This window comes from Podarcis liolepis (assembly GCF_965112155.1).
Source record: "Podarcis liolepis genome assembly, chromosome: 14".
NCBI classification, from domain to species: Eukaryota; Metazoa; Chordata; class Lepidosauria; order Squamata; family Lacertidae; genus Podarcis; species Podarcis liolepis.
The window spans coordinates 1,453,503-1,469,966 of record NC_139569.1 but is presented as its reverse complement, the minus strand read 5'-3'; the positions used below and the strand labels follow the sequence as shown (position 1 = coordinate 1,469,966).

The 16,464-nt window shown below is 54.5% G+C and overlaps 3 protein-coding genes and 1 long non-coding RNA gene across 5 annotated transcripts in view; 2 read left to right on the top strand and 2 right to left on the bottom strand.

Moving 5' to 3' along the window:
- NPRL3 (NPR3 like, GATOR1 complex subunit) overlaps positions 1–5,293 on the bottom strand; it is a 30,283-nt gene extending 24,990 nt beyond the window's left edge. For both annotated transcript variants that reach the window (XM_083474915.1, XM_083474916.1), the window contains exon 1: positions 5,104–5,293. The gene's annotated coding sequence lies outside the window, so the exon portion shown is untranslated. The remainder of the gene's footprint in view (positions 1–5,103) is intronic.
- On the top strand, positions 104–2,986 carry LOC310693781. The gene is made up of 2 exons (XR_014519382.1): positions 104–2,401; positions 2,492–2,986. It is a non-coding gene; the product is annotated as an uncharacterized lncRNA (long non-coding RNA).
- LOC310693780 (hemoglobin subunit alpha-A-like) lies at positions 3,746–5,003 on the top strand. Its single transcript, XM_083476158.1, has 3 exons — positions 3,746–4,209; positions 4,480–4,684; positions 4,787–5,003. The coding sequence occupies exons 1-3, from the start codon at positions 4,115–4,117 to the stop codon at positions 4,913–4,915; spliced, it is 429 nt and encodes a 142-aa protein (XP_083332284.1). The 5' UTR covers positions 3,746–4,114; the 3' UTR covers positions 4,916–5,003.
- A 2,142-nt stretch (positions 5,294–7,435) lies between the features above and the next one.
- LOC310693036 (cytoglobin-1-like) lies at positions 7,436–16,331 on the bottom strand. The gene is made up of 4 exons (XM_083474636.1): positions 16,165–16,331; positions 11,621–11,737; positions 9,503–9,725; positions 7,436–7,684 (listed from the first exon to the last, which is right to left on the bottom strand). The coding sequence occupies exons 1-4, from the start codon at positions 16,320–16,322 to the stop codon at positions 7,541–7,543; spliced, it is 642 nt and encodes a 213-aa protein (XP_083330762.1). The 5' UTR covers positions 16,323–16,331; the 3' UTR covers positions 7,436–7,540.
- Between the last annotated feature and the right edge of the window lie 133 nt (positions 16,332–16,464).

Sequence of the window (16,464 nt, the reverse complement as noted above, 5' to 3'; positions counted from 1 at the left end):
CTCCGGCGTCCTTCACTTTTCTGGCGTGGGGAGGGGGTCCCATGCGTGGGAGACGCGGGGAGGGGTCTCAGGGGGAGCAGATACGCCAAGGGGGCAAAAAGCCTCAAGTGAGCATCGCAAGGAAGAGGGTGGGGGAGACCGAGAAGAGACAGCCACCGCCGCCTCGGCAGTTCTCCCGTCCACTTCCGAGGGAGCGCACGCCACAACCGCCTCCCCAACTCCCCCGTAGCCCCGTCCGTCCCGCAGGCACCTCCGAGAGGGGGGGAGGGGAGGGAAGACGGAGTCCAGTGCCCGCTGAGACCCCTTTCTCCCCACCGCCACCCCACCAAGTCCTCCGCGTTCTTCGCTAAACCAACGCAGCGGAGCCCGGGCAGAAACTCGGCGGAGAGGGCTGCGGTCCCTTCACCCTCAGAGGCAGCCTGACCCGGCGGGGAGAGGGCTCTCTCGGGGATCCCGTCGAGGAGCAACATCTGGGGAGGGCAGGAGAAGAGGAAGGCGGGGATGGGGCTGGCATGAAGGAGACCCCAGGCTCCTTGCTCTGCGGCTTCTACGGTTCTGATATTGCAGACTACAGAGGGTGAGGCTTGCCAACCCTTGGCCCTGTTTAAAAGAGCGAAGTCATCTATGCACATTTTCTGCTTTTTGCTGCCCTGAGGCACCTGGGAATAAGCATCCTTTTATGGGGGGGGGGGTAAGGATTATCGGATGCTTTCAGAGTGAACACAACGAAGTTATCGCTCGGGGAAGCGCCTGGCCGCTGCCTGTTAAAAGTTGTTTTTAAAAATACGAATAAAATAAGGAAAGAACTAAGAAAGGTCGTCGGGGCGACCGCCGCCTGCTCAAGTGGGGCCCGAAGCCCACACCTGTCCCGGAGCGGAGGCGCCCGCCCTCCCAGCCGTGGGGCCAGGACTCCGCCCCCCAAGTGGGGGAGGGAACGGCCAGCCGCCCTACAACACCCGTAACCCCCCCGCCCCCGCCGGGCCCTTGACATGGAGCAGCATGACTCCTTCGGTGGGCGAGAGGGCCGCCCGTCCTTCCCGCCAGAGCTGCTCCAGACCACTCTGCACATGCTCACGTGCACCCGCCCCACCGCCGTCTAGAAAAACTCTCCCTCTCCGAGGGGACGGCACTCTGCCCCTGCTCAGAGGCACTCCCGCCTTGGCTCCGCATGGGCCCGCCCGCACGAACGGCCCTCCCCTCCCCTGGGGCTGACGCTTGTGGGGCGGGGAGTTGCAGGTTGCGGAGTGCGCCTGTCTCCGGCTTTTGTGCTTTGACGGGGCCAAGTTCTCACGTCCCAGGGACCCTTACACACGTGTCATCTTTAATGGCGTTATGCAACGTCAAGTTTAGACACCCTCTTCTGGAGCTCAGGCGCAAAACACCGAAGGAGAGCAGCACAGGGTACCGAGCCGAGGGGACGCAAAATAACGACGATGATGATGATGATGATAATGATTATTTATTGAATTTATATACCGCCCTATACCCAGAGGTCTCAGGGCGGTTCACAGAAAAGATCAACATACAAACCACAATATATATAATCAAAATAAAAACAACCCAATAATACCCTCCCAAAATCAGAATGAATGAATGAAGTTTTTGTAATGTAATTTTCAGTGAGCCTATTGAGAAGATCCGTAAAAAAGCGGCTGTCCCAAAAGGAATTATTGTGAAAATAATATATATTTAGGGGACAGTGGGCTACTCCGCAAGCGGGTTGTGAGGACTATCCGGAGCAGGCATGGGCCCTCCCAGGCAGAGCACAGTTCAAAGACTCTGGAGTGCCTGTTTGGGGGCCGAGAGGAATGTGGGGGGCAGCTGTAATCCTCCCCTGGTCTTGCGCGGGGGGCGCATCCCCAACAACGGTGACGGGGATGGGCGCTGCTGGACGGCCACGGGCCACGCCAAAGAGGCCAGCGAGCCTCGCCCAGGCAGGGACTCGCAGAGTTGAGCGACTGGGGAGGGAGAGAGCCTGCTCCGCCGAACCCCCGAGGATGGAGTGAGGCGCGTAGAGGAACGGAGAGAGAAGGCAGCTGTCCTTGGGGGCGTCGGCGAGGAAAGACGAATGTAAGAACATCAGGAAAGCCAACAGTGGCCTCCCAGGTGCCCGGAGGAAACCAGCAAGCAGTTTCAGAGCCCAGGAGCGAGGGCAGAGACGAGCCTTCGTGGCTGGTGGCCCTCGATAGGCCCGCTCCTCCTCCTCCTCCTCCTCCATGAATTTATATGATCTTTTTGTCAAGCCGCCCAAGCTGGTGCCCCTCGCCTGCCTCCTGTGGCAGCGAGTTCCATAGTTTAACTCTTGCGCAGCGTGAAGGACTTTCTTTCTGTCCCGAATCTTCCAACATTCGGCTCCCGTTCGAGTTTCGTGAGAGAGGCAGGAAAAAACTTTATCCAGGCCGTGCGTAATATTATAAACTTTCCCCGTGTCTCGTTTTATTTGCCTTTTCTATAAACCAAACAGTCTCAAACACACAACTTTCCCCCATAGGGGCGTCGCTCCAGCGCCTTGACCATTTTGTGGCCCTTTGCTGAACATTTACCAGCTCTACAAACAATATCCTGCGGTCGCCCCATAGGGTTGAATAATAGCATTATGATACGGGCAGCTTTATTGTCAATAATGATCCTTAGCGCGAAGGTTGCCTTTTCCACAGCTGCCGCGCGCAGAAGGCGCATCTTTATCCGTATCTCCACTAGGACCGCAACGTCGCGATCCTGGCCAGTCTGCCAGTTCAGACTCCATAAACATATGTGACATTAAGACTTTTCCAATCCAAAAGATTGGAAGACGGGACTTGTGAACATCAAAGCAGCAGAAATATGAGAGAATTGGACCCTTCTGAGCTCGAAGCATGGGTACCCCCAACAAAAACTTAAAAATTCGGCAAAATATTTGGACCTTATGATATGTATTGGCATAATTTGGATTAATGAATGAGACATGATTGGATTGTTAAATGGAAATTTAATAAAAATTAATTTTTTTTTTAAAAAAAGATTTTTCGCCCCCGTGTATTGTAGACACTTGTCTACAATGAATTGCCTTTGTCATTTTGCCGCCCATTCGCTCCGTTTGGAGAGGTCTTTCTGTAGAGATTCACAATCCCCTTTGGTTACAACGACCCTGAACAGTTTAGGGCCTCCAGCAAACGTGGCCACTTCGCCGCTCATCTATAACTCTAGGGTCGTTTGGAAAGCACAGGTCCCGATCCTTGGGGGACTCCACTTTCTACATCTCTCCATTGGCGGCCGGATCCATTTATCCCTGCTACCAGAAACTTGGCCAACTCCTGATCCGGAAGAGGACCTCTCTGCTCTTAGAATCATGGAATTGATTCAACCCCCTGCGATGCGGGAACCGCAGCGAAAGCCGCTCCTCTTATTCCTTCACTGCTAATCTTACACGGGAGTAGTTGGTGAGGTACTTTGTCGAAAGGCTCTTGAAAGCCAGCGGACGCTTTGAGAGTGGGGCCCAGGGCCACCCGGGGCGCGCCTGTTATTCGTTTGCAGAGTCAGGGAGGTAGCCTGTTGGTCTGACGCAGTACCTCTACAAATGAAATAATTTTTTAAAAAATAATAATCCAGTAGCACCTTAGAGACCAACTAAGTTTGTTCTAGGTATAAGCTTTCGTGTGCATGCACACTTCTTAGTATCTGAAGAAGTGTGCATGCACACGAAAGCTTTTTTAATTTTTTTATTTCGTTTGCAGAGGTACACTGCCCCTCACCGTGGACGCTCAGTTTAGCCACGGAGAGACCTTAGGATAGAGGAGATTGGGGCCGGCCCCAGGCCGCTGGGGAGCTTCGCGGCTGAGCCCGGCTGCTTTGAAGCGGCTCCTCCATGTCGCAAAGACGCAGCCGCGTTAGCCTCGCCAGCCTCCGCACGCCGGGGATGCGGCGGGATAGGAGCGGCGCTCCCGGGCTTGCCTGGCGCCCAGCCAGCTGATGGGGCCCCCTCCCTGTAACAGACTGCGGGCGTGGCCCCTATCCCTCCCCTCCAGGAGGTGCCCAGAGGCGGCGCTGATGGGCGGAGAGCCCCAGGCGGGGCGGGGCGCCCCCGATAAAAAGGCCGCGCGCGCTCCGACGGCACCGGAGACTTTGAGCTGCCAAGATGGTGTTGACCGACGACGACAAGAGCCACGTGAAGCACGTTTGGAGCGTGATCCAGTCCCACGCCGGGGACATTGGCGCCGATGCCATCACCAGGTAAGTCCGCCCCGTCGGGCAGGGACCCTCTCCCGGGCAGTGGCATAGCGTGGGGGGTGCGGGGGGGCCCCGGCCGCACAGGGAGCAACATCTGGGGGGGGCGCTCGCACTCGCAGCTCTCTGCCCCTAGGGCAGAGGGGGCGCAAATTACTTGCCTTGCCCCGGGTGCTGACAACCCACGCTACGCCACTGCTCCCGGGGACGAGGCCGCGGGCCGGGCGGGAGTCGGACCCTCGTCTTCCTGCTCCTCTCCGCCTCCTCTTCCCGCAGGATGTTCGCGGCGCACCCCACCACTAAGACCTACTTCGCGCACAAAGACGTGAACCCCGGCTCCGCCGACATCACGGTGCACGGCAAGAAGGTCGCGGCCGCCATCGGCGAGGCCGTGGCGCACATCGACAACATCGCCGGCGCCCTCGACAAGCTCAGCGACCTGCACGCCCAGAAACTGCGCGTGGACCCCGTCAACTTCCCGGTGAGTCTCTCTCGCTCCCGGTCGGGGCTCCGGGGCGGGCGGGATCCCTGCTTAGCTCCGTCCGGAGCCCCGTCTAACGCTCCCCCTCCGCCTCTCCCGCAGCTGCTGGGCCACTGCTTCCTGGTGTCCATCGCCGCCCACCACCCGGAGCTCCTCAAGGCCAGCACCCTCGTCTCCATGGACAAGTTCCTGGGCCGCGTCGGCGCCGTGCTGACCTCCAAGTACCGCTAGGCCCCACGAAGCCCAGGCCCGCCGCAGGGGAGCCCTCGACGCCGCCCCGCGACCCCCAAACCCCACAATAAACCTGCTCTTGACTCTCCCTGATCTCTCGCGTCTTCTTGGGCTGACCTGGGGGCGGGCGGGAGGAAGGGAGAGGGGGCTCTGGCGAGGGAGACCCCGTCCCGCGGGATAGTCCCTACCTTGGCGCTCCTTGAACCCGGGGCACTTGGACCGAGTCGCCTGCTCGGTGGGGGACCTGAAAGAGCCGCAGGCACGCGTGGCCTTTGCGGGACAGGGTCGCACAGTCAGCCCCAGAAGGGCTCCCTCTCCCTGGGGGTCTTCCTTCCAGTTTCCTTCGGGGGACTTGCGGGGTGGGGCTCCCCAGGCCTTTGCGCCCCTGGCTGGACTGACTGGGAGGAAGCAGACGAACTGTTCGGAAGGGCCGGTCTCGGCGTGGGGTTGTGCTCGCAGAAGGGCTCCCCCCGGCTCCGTCCAGCCCGAAAGCCTCGCGAGCCACAGTTGCCAGCCCGTGTAGGCAATACGGCCCGGGTTGGATGCAATAGAAGGCAGCTTCCTAGGATCCTGCGCTCGAGGGCAGGGGCAGCCCCCTCCCCACAGCCAAGACCGGGGGGGGGGCAGTGCCAGGGGTCCCCTACACACCCGCACTGAGAGGGCGCGGGAAGAGGCCCGCAAGCAGGAACCCTGCCTGGGAGGGGGCGACTCGGGCTCTGAAACCACCGCCATTTCCTGAGATCACGAGGACCCATCAGAGCAATGGCAAGGGCGGGCGGGCGGGCGGGCGCCCTCCCTTACAACGGAGGAGTGCACTTTTGGGGGTCAAGTCAAACCGTTGGAAGGTTGCAGCGCCTGCTGTGGCTGCAGAGGCCGATATGGGAGAGACTGGTCGTGCTTTGCTGCAGTTGGGGGCCGGGGCAGCGGAAGATGTCCGGCTGTGCTGCTGCAGACGCACCAAGGCATTTCTTCTCTCTGCGCTCCCCGCGGAGCTTGTTCCTCCTCTGCTCGTTGCTTTGGATGGAGACTTGTCTACCTGTCTCTGGGGAACCAGAGACCCTCTAAGAAATACCCACAGCCCCGGCAGAGAGAGAGGGCAGCTTCCTGCTCCCCTCCCCTTCCCCGCTGCTGCTTTCTGAGATGATGCTCTAAGAAACCAAGCGGAGCCCGCTGGATCAGGCCAAATGCCCATCTAGCTCCGCATCCCGTCATCACAGGGGCTGCCCAGGCAAGCTCCTTCCTCAGCGCGCCACGTCCCGCTCGGCCAGGAGGCGGCTCCCGGGCTGGCTAGTCAGGAAGGCAAACTTTACGCACCTTTGCGGCAGAACCGAGTTGGCTCTGGGCCCCAAGGGGTTAACCCCATGTGGGGCCTCGGGGCAGCCGCTGGATTCCCTGCGCGCAGGCGCCCCCTGCTGCTCCTGGGTGGGAATGGCAGGAAGGCCAGCCCTTTGGGAAGTGAGGCCTTGGTCTGGTGCCCCCCATCAGCTCATGCGCCCCACGGAGGGGCTGCAGAGTCCTCAGGCTAGCCGGGCCGTTACCTAAAAATACCGCAATGAAGTGGAAAGGCCCCTTTACTGCTGCCTAAGCATCCTGTCTCCTCCCCTGGAGTGCTGGGCCAAAGCCTTTGGGCAAAGGAGGGCTTTGGGGGTTCCCTAGAGGCTTCCTGCCAGCGTGGAGGGCAGGTGGTGGCTGCATGGGGTGCTGTGGGGGGATTAAAGGGCTGGCAGCAAGGCTGGGGGGGGGTGCTACTGCTGCCTGAGCCAGCAGAACTCCAGGGCAGGGCAGGGCAGGGTGTGTGTATCGTGTGGCCATTCGCCCGTGTGAAATGTGGGGCTCCGGAGATTCTTCAGAGAAGGCTGCTCTGAGCTGCAGAAGGGCAATGGGAAGGAATGGCGCTTGCCTGCTCTCCTGCCCCAGGCCAGTCCAAGGGAAAGACCGCAGCTGGGAAGCTGCCTGGTGTGGAGAAAGGCCTACGTGGGGAAGGAAGCTGGGAATTTCTGCATGCCAAGCAGCTTCTCTGTTGCAGAGCTGTGGCTGCTGACTGGCAGGCATGTGGGCAGCCACCCAAGCACCCACGGCAGAGCTCAGGCCTGGGCCGCCTCACCCTTTCATGCCAAAGCTGCCCTGGGACGCCACCAGCCAGTCATCTCCCACCATCCTGCTTCTGCAGGGGATCTTCCTGGACTCTCCCCATCCTGCCAGCTTCTTCTGACTTTTGCCTTGGCCCATGGAGTCCCAAAGGAAGATGGGAGCCTGCCAGGGGACAGGCCAGACTGGCTCATTACTGCCTTGACGGACCTACGTATCTCCAGGTGGCCATGCAGGGGGTCTCTCTGCCAGCAGCGCCTGGCGATTCCTTCTGCACACAAGGCAGGTGCTCAACCCCTGAGCTACATCCCTGCTCCCTTGCTTGACCCCTTGCTATGGCCTTAGGCACGCTTCTGCACCTACGGAGAAGTGGCCCCAATCCTGCAAGGAACCCGTGGCACCACAGAATTGACCAGGCACCCAGGACAGAGGTCCAGAAAGTAAATGCTGCCCTCTTTATTCCATCAATACAAATGTAAGAAGGGGAGGGGGGAAGAGAGCTGGGAGCAGGGTACCCGAGGGATGCCCCTCCTTTCTCTAGGGCGGAAGGGGGCGACTGTAGGCGGCTTCTACTTCTGCAAAGACGGCGTCAAAGAACTTTTCCCAAGAGAGCTTCATGTCCTTGGTGAACTCATCTGCCAGGAGTTCTTGGAAGACGCAGAGAATGGTCTGAAACAGAAGCTGGGCAAGGAGGGCACCATTCAGCGGGTAGCTAAGGATGCATTCCCAGTGACCCCCAAGGCTCTAACCACTAGGCTCCCTTTCCAGAAGCCCCTGCTTGAGCGCCCCATAGATTCTCTGCCTGGCTCAGCCTGCAGGCGACGGCCCCAGGAGAGGCATTAAGCCTGAAGGGGGGAAAGGGCAGCGGAGGAAGCCTGTGGCTGCTCTTGTGGCAAAGAGCAGTGCTGAGGAAGCCCACCTGGGCTCCCTGTCTGGTCCCTGAGCCATTCGCCCCCCCGATGCCGTGCCCACCTGCCCTACACCTGATGCCACCTGTGCCGGCAGGTGTGGCCAGGGAAGAACACGGTGGCAAAGGGATGCTTGCACACTTTCATGGGGCCTCCTTGCAGGGGAAGCTGGCTGGCAGCTCCAGTCAGCTGGGGTGGCTGCGCCAGGGAGTTCCTCACCTGGAAGGTCCTGTCTGGAGCCCCCTGGTGCCTTCAGTGAGACCTGCTTGGCTTGGCTTCAGAGCTCCCCTGAGCCAGACAGGCTCTGCAGTGAGCCCCACTGATGTGGCCCCCTGACCTCAAGGCAATGCCAGGAGAGTGGCAGGAGGTGGCCTGCTGGGGATGCCAGGATCAGACCCAGGTTCCCCCCTGTGGGATGTCTCATCAATGATGCAGTCAAGTGCAACATTTCCTGTTGCCTAGAACGGTGGACACACAGGGGAATGTGGCTCCAGACCGGGGGGACTTCCTGTCATACCTGCTCTGGAGCCTCACCCCCTGTGTGTGACCAGGTAGATGGGCGTGACCTTAGCAGACCCTACAAAAGGGCTAGCCATGCAGGCATCTTCCTCTTTGGCTCTCTGATGGCTCTTAGCCAGCAGCACATGGCTCAGCCTTACAGAGGAACGAAGCCGCAAGGTGGAAAGTCTGAGGCCCAGCTCAGACTTCTTTTCTCTACAAAGGTACCGTATTTTTCACCCTATAGGACACACTTTTTCCCCTCCAAAAATGAAGGGGAAATCTGGGTGCGTCCTATGGGGCGAATGCAGGCTTTTGCTGAAGCTTGGAGAGCGAGAGGGGTCGGTGCGCACCGACCCCTCTCGCCCTCCAGGCTTCGGGAACACATCCGCAGCCTAGGCAGCCCTGCGGGAGATCCCGCAGGGATGTCTAGGCTGCGGATAGCAGCCTGCCGCCTGGCGCGAGGGGCGCCCTGAAGCAGCGCGCCCCTCGTGCCGGGCAGACATCGGCCAGCCCCACAAGCTCGGGGGACAGCAGGGAGGTGCAGCGCCGCCATCCCGCTGTTCCTCGACCTGGTTCGGTTTCCCCGACCTGCTTTTGGGGGGGGGAAGAAAGGGAATTTTTTTCCCCTTTATTTCCCCCCAAAAAAACTAGGTGCGTCCTATGGGACGGAGCGTCCTATGGGACGAAAAATACGGTAACTGTAGCCAAAAGATAGAGCCTGCCTTCAGAATTCTACGGTGAACTGAATGTAAGTAAACTTTACCCTTTTAAACAAGACTGTTGTGTTGTTATTATTATTTTAAGCAGGAAATAAAAGGGGAAACTTACAAGCAACAATCCCGACTGGCTTGCATAACTTAAATGATTCCAACGAATCCATCAACTTGGCAATGCGCAAGGGAATGTGCTTGCTCACTAGTGAGCGAGGAGGGATAATGTTTAATCAATATATCCTCTCCTACTTTCCTCAACATTCCCACACCCCCTTCCCCCCCTCCTGTTGGAAGGATCCCAGCTGCTCCGAGGGCAAGCTGCCAGCCCAGCGCCTCCTGTGTCCTCCCTGCTTGCTCACCCCCCCCCACACACATACCTGGAACATCCCTGAGGGCACTTGGTGGACGTTCTTGTGGTTATCCACCAGGCGCTCCAGCAGCCGGCAGCCCTGCTTCCGGTTGTCCAGGTTTTCAACCAGCTGGTTGAGAGCCACCATGACCTTCCGGCCGTGGGAGCCCACCTCAGGGTCCTTCAGCAGGTCGCCTTCCGTTGGGATGTTCTTGAAGTACTGCTTGCTGTCAGGGTAGTCTGTGAAGAACCTGCGTGTGGAACAGCGAAGGTTCGCTTTGAGTGCAGAGCTCGGATTTTGTACTGACCCTTTTGAGTATCGCTGCAAAAGGCTGTGTGGGGAGCAGCATTGGACCCCCTTCTTAACCCCCCCCTTCTCTGGGCTGGCTGAGGAGGACAACATGGCCTCCAGGTCTGTAGAGTCTGCTTTGCTCAGGAGCTCTGTTCTCGGAAGGGTCTGCTGCCGGCTGCTCCCTCCCTGACCGCCCCACTTGATCCCCTGTGGATTTGGTTTGACAGATGGTGCACTCACTCAACTCTGTCTGGTGGGCGGCAGTGATGCCCAGTGGCCTGTTTATTTCACTGGTCAAGAGGCCCCTCGACCACAGAAATCTCTGCTTCCAAACCTTGACAAAATAGCATTCACAGAAGTCTGATCTTGCTTGCCTTGCCCCTGTTCCTCCGCCACTTAATTCCAGAAAGGAATTTGTTGATGGCTTTCAACCACACACCCATCTGGGACCTCCAGAAAGCAGAAGAGGCCTGGGGAGCTGAAGCATATCTTCTACAGCAGAAATTCTGTCCCCACAGGACCCCCAGACCTCCCCTAACAATGGTCTCCTGCTTCCCTCCAAGAGCTGCTCACCTGGAAGCCGCCCTTCCCCAGCCAGTCTGCATATTCCAGGTTTCTGAAGAGGAGCCCAGCATCAAAGAGGCCTCTCAGCCCTCCCCACAGCTGCTAGTGGGGGCTCCTCCCTGAACAGAGGTGGAGAAACTGCCTCCTGTCACTTTCTCTGCCTTCTGTCTCTTTTTGTCTCTGATGTACACCCAAGTAACACCCAAAGGACCCTGAGCGAGTGGAAGAGGAGGAGGAGAGGATGGTGCCCTCCATCTCCTAACTCTTTCTAAAAGCCATTCTGATCTGGCTCCAGGAGGTGCTCAGGTCTCCTAAATTGGTGAGGGAGTGAAGCAAAGGGCCACAGCGGGTTGAGGCCCATTGCCTTCTGCATGGACTGTGAAAGAGGTATGAAAAAGGCCAGGCTGGTATACAGAACAAATTCAAATATATGTAGGCTGGAGGTGCAAACAGGGGGAGGGAACAACGTGGTGGGGCTGTGAAAAAACTAAGAACCTTTGGGATATTGTATATGAGGAACTAAAAGAAATCTTTAAACAAACATTTGTGAAAAAACCGGAAGCCTTTCCTCCAGGCATTCTGACAACTGATATTCCAGTTGACAAGAGGAGGGTTTTCTTACACGCAACGACAGCAGCAAGAATATTGAATGCCAAAAACTGGAAGGGAGATAAAATTCCAATGAAGGAAGAACGGCAAATCAAATTATGTGAACACTTAGAACTAGAAAAGATGACAGAGGCAATCGGCAACCAAACAAACCAAAAGTTCAAAACTGAATGGGAGTGTTTCAGAGTATGTTTAGGGAAAAAAACATTGTTCCCAAACAAAATCCTTAACATGCCTTGGTTAACTTTTGCAAATTAGATAACAGACAGATAATGTACGTCATGTAACAGCAATGAGCTAAAAAGAATTAAGGGCCCGCCGGGAGGTGGAGGGAAGTCATTTTTGAAGTATGAATGTAGAAGTCTTACTTTATGTTGATTATTATTTTTCTTTATGTATGTCAGGCACCCCAAACTTGGCCCTCCAGCTGTTTTGGGACTACAACTCCCATCATCCCTAGCTAACAGGACCAGTGGTCAGGGATGATGGGAACTGTAGTCCCAAAACATCTGGAGGGCTGAGTTTGGGGGTGCCTGATGTATGTTAATGTTTTTTGAGTAATGAATGGAAATAACAGTACTAATAAGCAAATTTAATAAAGGATATATCTATATACATATGAAAAAGAGAAAGGCCAGGCTGGGAGAAATCGCCCCAGGCCAACAGACCGCAGCACCAGACCTGATGATAATGAGCCTGCCATTCGCTTCCGCGTCCTCAAAAGCCTTTAGCCAGCAAGTTTGAATGTGCAGGTGCTGTAGCTCTGTCAGAGGCACCATGGGCTCCAGAATGGGCAGCCTGGGGAGGGGACAAGGAGGAGACAGGTGAGCTGGGCCTCAGGACCTTGGATTCACCCACAGACCAAAATGGACCTTTCTGCCTGAGAGCCTGGGCTTGGAGGCCAGCCAGCAGCAGCCCCAGGGACCCCGAGGGAGAGAGAGGCCCTGGTTCCTTCTGCAATTCCAGGCGGGCCTTGCTGGTGCTGATGGAGGACCTTTACGACAAGGAGGGCAGCGGGATTGTGTGCCTAAGATTCTCCCGCTTTTTTCATCCTACTTTCATCCAGAGTTTGTGCAGAGCAGTAGAAATATTACTGATACGCCAAACCTACACCAAGGCACAGTCACTGAGAGCTCCGACTCCTTTTGAATTACTGTTGGGATTGGCTACGAAGGCAGAACAGGGTGGGGAGTCCATACTCTAAAGTATGCTAATCCTAGTGGATATGGGTACAGCAGATGGCTTAAGGCAGATGTGGGAAGCTGATTGGCAGATGACTATCAACAAAGAGGTGTGGACCTCAATGTGCAGGAGGGAATTTCCTTTTAAATCAGCCTTGGCCTCAACAAGAAAATGACCTTGCACACCTATACAGCTAGCCCTTACTCGCTCCTCCTACTCGCCTGGAGGAGACCAAAAGGAGATATTAGAGACACCTTCAAGTATCTGAAGACCTGTCACATGGAAGAGGAAGCAAACTTGTTTTCTCCTGCTCTGGAGGGCAGGACTTGAACCCATGGCTTCGAGTTACAAGGAAGGCGATTCTGACTCAACGTCAGGAAGACCTGACAGTAAGAGCTGCACCTTTCAATTCTAATTCTATGGCCAAACTGCTGGAGTATCTCCGGTTCTAACCAAACCATGTGGTGGATGTGCGGGAAAGTGGCTCAGTTCGGGGAGGAAGCATTTGTCCAAATACAGTGGTACCTCGGATTACATATGCTTCAGGTTACATACGCTTCAGGTTACAGACTCCGCTAACCCAGAAATAGTACCTCGGGTTAAGAACTTTGCTTCAGAGTGAGAACAGAAATCGTGCTCCGGTGGCGTGGCGGCAGCAGGAGGCCCCATTAGCTAAAGTGGTGCTTCAGGTTAAGAACAGTTTCAGGTTAAGTACGGACCTCCGGAACGAATTAAGTGCTTAACCTGAGGTACCACTATAAAAGCAACTACCTGAGAAATGCCTCTAAATGTCTGGAGCTGGCTCTCCGCAATCTTTTTACAGGAGGGAATATTAACTTACAGCTTAACCCTTTAGTAAATCTTTTTCGAGCAGCCAGGCTCATAAGAACAAGATACGGGAAGAACTTCACGGAGGTTTCTCTGACAAATTGGTTCAACTAAGTACGGCGAGCTGAACTTGTGGGCGTATAAAGCAATAAAATAAAATTGCCACAAGGCTCGAGGCACAAAGATTCGCTTGCAGCTGATTGGCTCAGCTTTATTATGCACATGGCTAAATATAAACTCCCTTCACATTACAAAACTTTTTGGTTACCTTAAACAGTTTTTTTGCCTGCTATACAAACAGAATTTTTTAAATAAGAACTTACTATGCTATTTGGTTGTTATTCTGCATGTGCTGTCTAAACCCCAGCTTCAGGGTTGGGCTGAGATATTTAATGATTTATCTATGACGTCGTTATATGTTGAAATAATACAAATTAGTTAAAAAGTGGGGACTTTTAAAAAGAACTCTCACACACACAATCTGCACGGTTGCTCTGTAGAATTTGCTCCCACAAGATGTATTAATGGCTAGCAGCTTGGACAGCTTTAAAAGAGGGATGGGGAAATTAATGGAAGATCGCCATTGCAGCTAGCGGCCATTATGTTCTACTTCCACAACTGGAGCTCATTTGTCTCTGAATTCATTGTTGGCGAGAGCAGTTTTGCACTGGGGTCCTGCTGCCGGACTGGTCGGCCACTGTGAGAACAGGAGGCTGGACTATGATGGCCTTATATTTGTGCTTCCAGATTCATGGCACTTAAGAGGGCATTGTGAAAACTTAAAATTGTGTTATGAGCTGTATTGTACTCATATATGGCACGGCCAAGATCAAGTTCTTTTTATTCCACTTTCCAGGATGTAGTGCAGTGGTCAGCAAACTTTTTCAGCAGGAGGCCAGTCCACTGTCCCTCAGACCTTGTGGGGGGCCGGACTGCATTTTTTTAAAAAAATGAACAGATTCCTGTGCCCCACAAATAACCCAGAGATGCATTTTAAAGAAAAGCACACATTCTACTTGTGTAAAAACACACTGGTTCCCGGACCATCCGAGGCCAGATTTAGAAGGCGACTGGGCTGGATCCGGCCCCTGGGCCTTAGTTTGTCTACCCATGATGTAGTGCATACAGTTCTGGTTACCTAAAAAATATTTTAAGGAGAGGGCAGTGGCTGGAGGAGCAAGTTCCCCAAAAGGAAAGAGAACAATTTGATTGCCATCAGGCTGAGACAGCTCAACAGGAACCACTGCTACAGTCACAGAAGCCAGGGGTGGGGAGCGGGTGTGACGAAAAGTTTGGTTTTGCTGGACAGGTTGGTTCAACAAGCGTTTCTTTTTTCTTTCTTTCCTTGCCAGCAAATGGTTCACAAACAGCAGCATCTGACTGGCTGTGGTTCCAGGAGGGAGAGTTTAAAAGGAGAGGATCTGAAGAGAGACAGGGAGGTGTGATTGGAATTGAGGGTGGAGAGGTTGGGAGACAGGTAGGGAGACAGGTGGAGATAAAAAGAGGGAAAGGGAGAAAGAAAAAGAAAAAAAGAACTTCCTCTCTGAGCGTATTGTGAAGGAGTGTGTGTGGTGTCCTGTAGGAGGAATAGACCAGGATTTTACTGGGAGGCAGAGATTGAGCCAGGAGAAGTAGGAGCTGGAAAGGAACAGCCTCCTTGGGACTCAATCCAGTCCGGAGGGGAGAGAATCTTCTAAGGAAAAGAAGAAATTCTCAAACCCAGTGAAAGGAGAGAGCCCTTGGGTCTATTACGTAAAGTACTTTGGAGCTGGATTGTTAAAGGGGGTGGGTAACTGAAAGGAAGTATCGCCTTATAAAGCAGGCATGGCCAGACTCAGCCCTCCAGAAGGTTTGGGGCCACAATTCCCATCATCCCTGACCACTGGTCCTGTTAGCTAGGGATGATGGGAGTTGTAGTCCCAAAACATCTGGAGGGCCGAGTTTGGCCATGCCTGTTATAAAGGAACCAACTTATAATGCAACCAAAAACAACTGAGGACGAGTTAAAGTAAAATAGCATTGTATTCCTGAAGTAACCTAAGTTTTTTGCACTTGTGTTACATACGATCTTACCTAAAATAAATCTTTATTGTTTATTTAAAGAAAACCCACCTGAGATTCCAACTTACTAGTTATCCCCTCACAACGGTCCCCCACAGGATAATCTGGGTTGGAATTTTGAGAGAAAAAACCTTCAGGTAAAGGGTTGTTCCGTGAGGTGGGGGCAAATTATCTGAGTGAGACCGGCCCAACAGCTTGAGAGGGAAAAGTAGCTTGCTGCGTTTGTGCTATTGTTGGCAACTGCCTTGAACATCACTCGTCATGGGCTTGAACATCACTAATAAAGCATACCTGCTGCAGGTATTTCTGTTAGATCAGGGTCCTCTTGTATGATGCTTGTTACCCATGTGGATTTTAATGAATAGCACAAAAGGTTATGAGTCACAGTACATAGTACATTCGTAGGGTTTAGCTTATTTTTTAGTTGCTAACTTGTTAATATTGCTTCATAGATTATAAATGTCTACTTGGTGATCTGTTAATCGCATGACCTATGGTGCATTTATGACGTTTAGCTTATTTTTTAGTTGCTGGTTTGAAATGGTGCTTTCATAGATTATAATTATGTTACGGACGATTTTCCATTTCCATTCCATTGTTGTACTTCTGTTATTGTTATGTATTGTTTGGGTAGAAAATGGCACCCAGTTGGCAACTTTAGAGTCTGTTTAGAAGAAAGGCAAGTGACATGGACATGTTCCCCCCTCTCTTCTGTAATAAAGAAGAACTTGGGGCTACTCAATAAAACTGATTAGCAGCAAATTCAGAAGAGAGGCAAGTTCTTCTTTAGGGAAGTTCTTCCCTGTTTAAGGAAGTTTTTTATGACTGATGTTTTAATGTATTTTTAATCTTTTGCTGGAAGCTGCCCAGAGTGGTTGGGGAAACCCAGCTAGATGGGCGGTGTAAAAATACTATATTATTATTATTATTATTATTATTATTATTATTATTATTATTATTATTATTATGACTTCTTTACACAATGTGCCATTGGTGCGATCTATCTGCTCCCTTGGCTTAAAAGGCGATGAGTCAAATCCACGGAGAAGCGCTCTCCGCAGCTCCAGGCAGGCGTCTCAGTGGAGCCTCCCTGCTCGGGCGCAGTCCACCTGTTCGGCTCCCTCCCTTCCGGCTCCCGCCCCTACCCCACTCACTCGGGGGGCGCCCTGGATCCGGAGCGCCCGGGGGAAGCCATGCCTCTGCCGGGCCCGGCCTCGCTCGCCCACCACCGAACTTTCGACCGGCAACGGCCGCGGGGGGCGGTTGGGGGGCGCTTCGCCAGGCGCGCAGGGGAGACGCTGCCGCTGGCCATGGGGGGTGGGGGGCGAGGCCCCTTAGGGCCCACGGTCGCGGGGGGCTACACCCCAAAGGGCCACGTCGAGGCCGGAGCCGTGCGCCAGGGGGCTCCGCGCAAGAGGCGCGCCGGCGAGGCGGCTTCCCGGCGAGGCCCCGGG

Coding starts and splice junctions, on each gene's coding strand:
- LOC310693780 (XM_083476158.1), top strand. CDS start 4,115: ATGGTGTTGACCGACGACGACAAGAGCCACGTGAAGCACGTTTGGAGC. Junction 4,210..4,479: donor GGCGCCGATGCCATCACCAG/GTAAGTCCGCCC, acceptor CTCTTCCCGCAG/GATGTTCGCGGCGCACCCCA. Junction 4,685..4,786: donor TGGACCCCGTCAACTTCCCG/GTGAGTCTCTCT, acceptor CCTCTCCCGCAG/CTGCTGGGCCACTGCTTCCT.
- LOC310693036 (XM_083474636.1), bottom strand. CDS start 16,322: ATGGCCAGCGGCAGCGTCTCCCCTGCGCGCCTGGCGAAGCGCCCCCCA. Junction 11,738..16,164: donor GGATCCAGGGCGCCCCCCGA/GTGAGTGGGGTA, acceptor TCCCCTCCCCAG/GCTGCCCATTCTGGAGCCCA. Junction 7,685..9,502: donor TGCCCTCAGGGATGTTCCAG/GTATGTGTGTGG, acceptor CTCCTTGCCCAG/CTTCTGTTTCAGACCATTCT.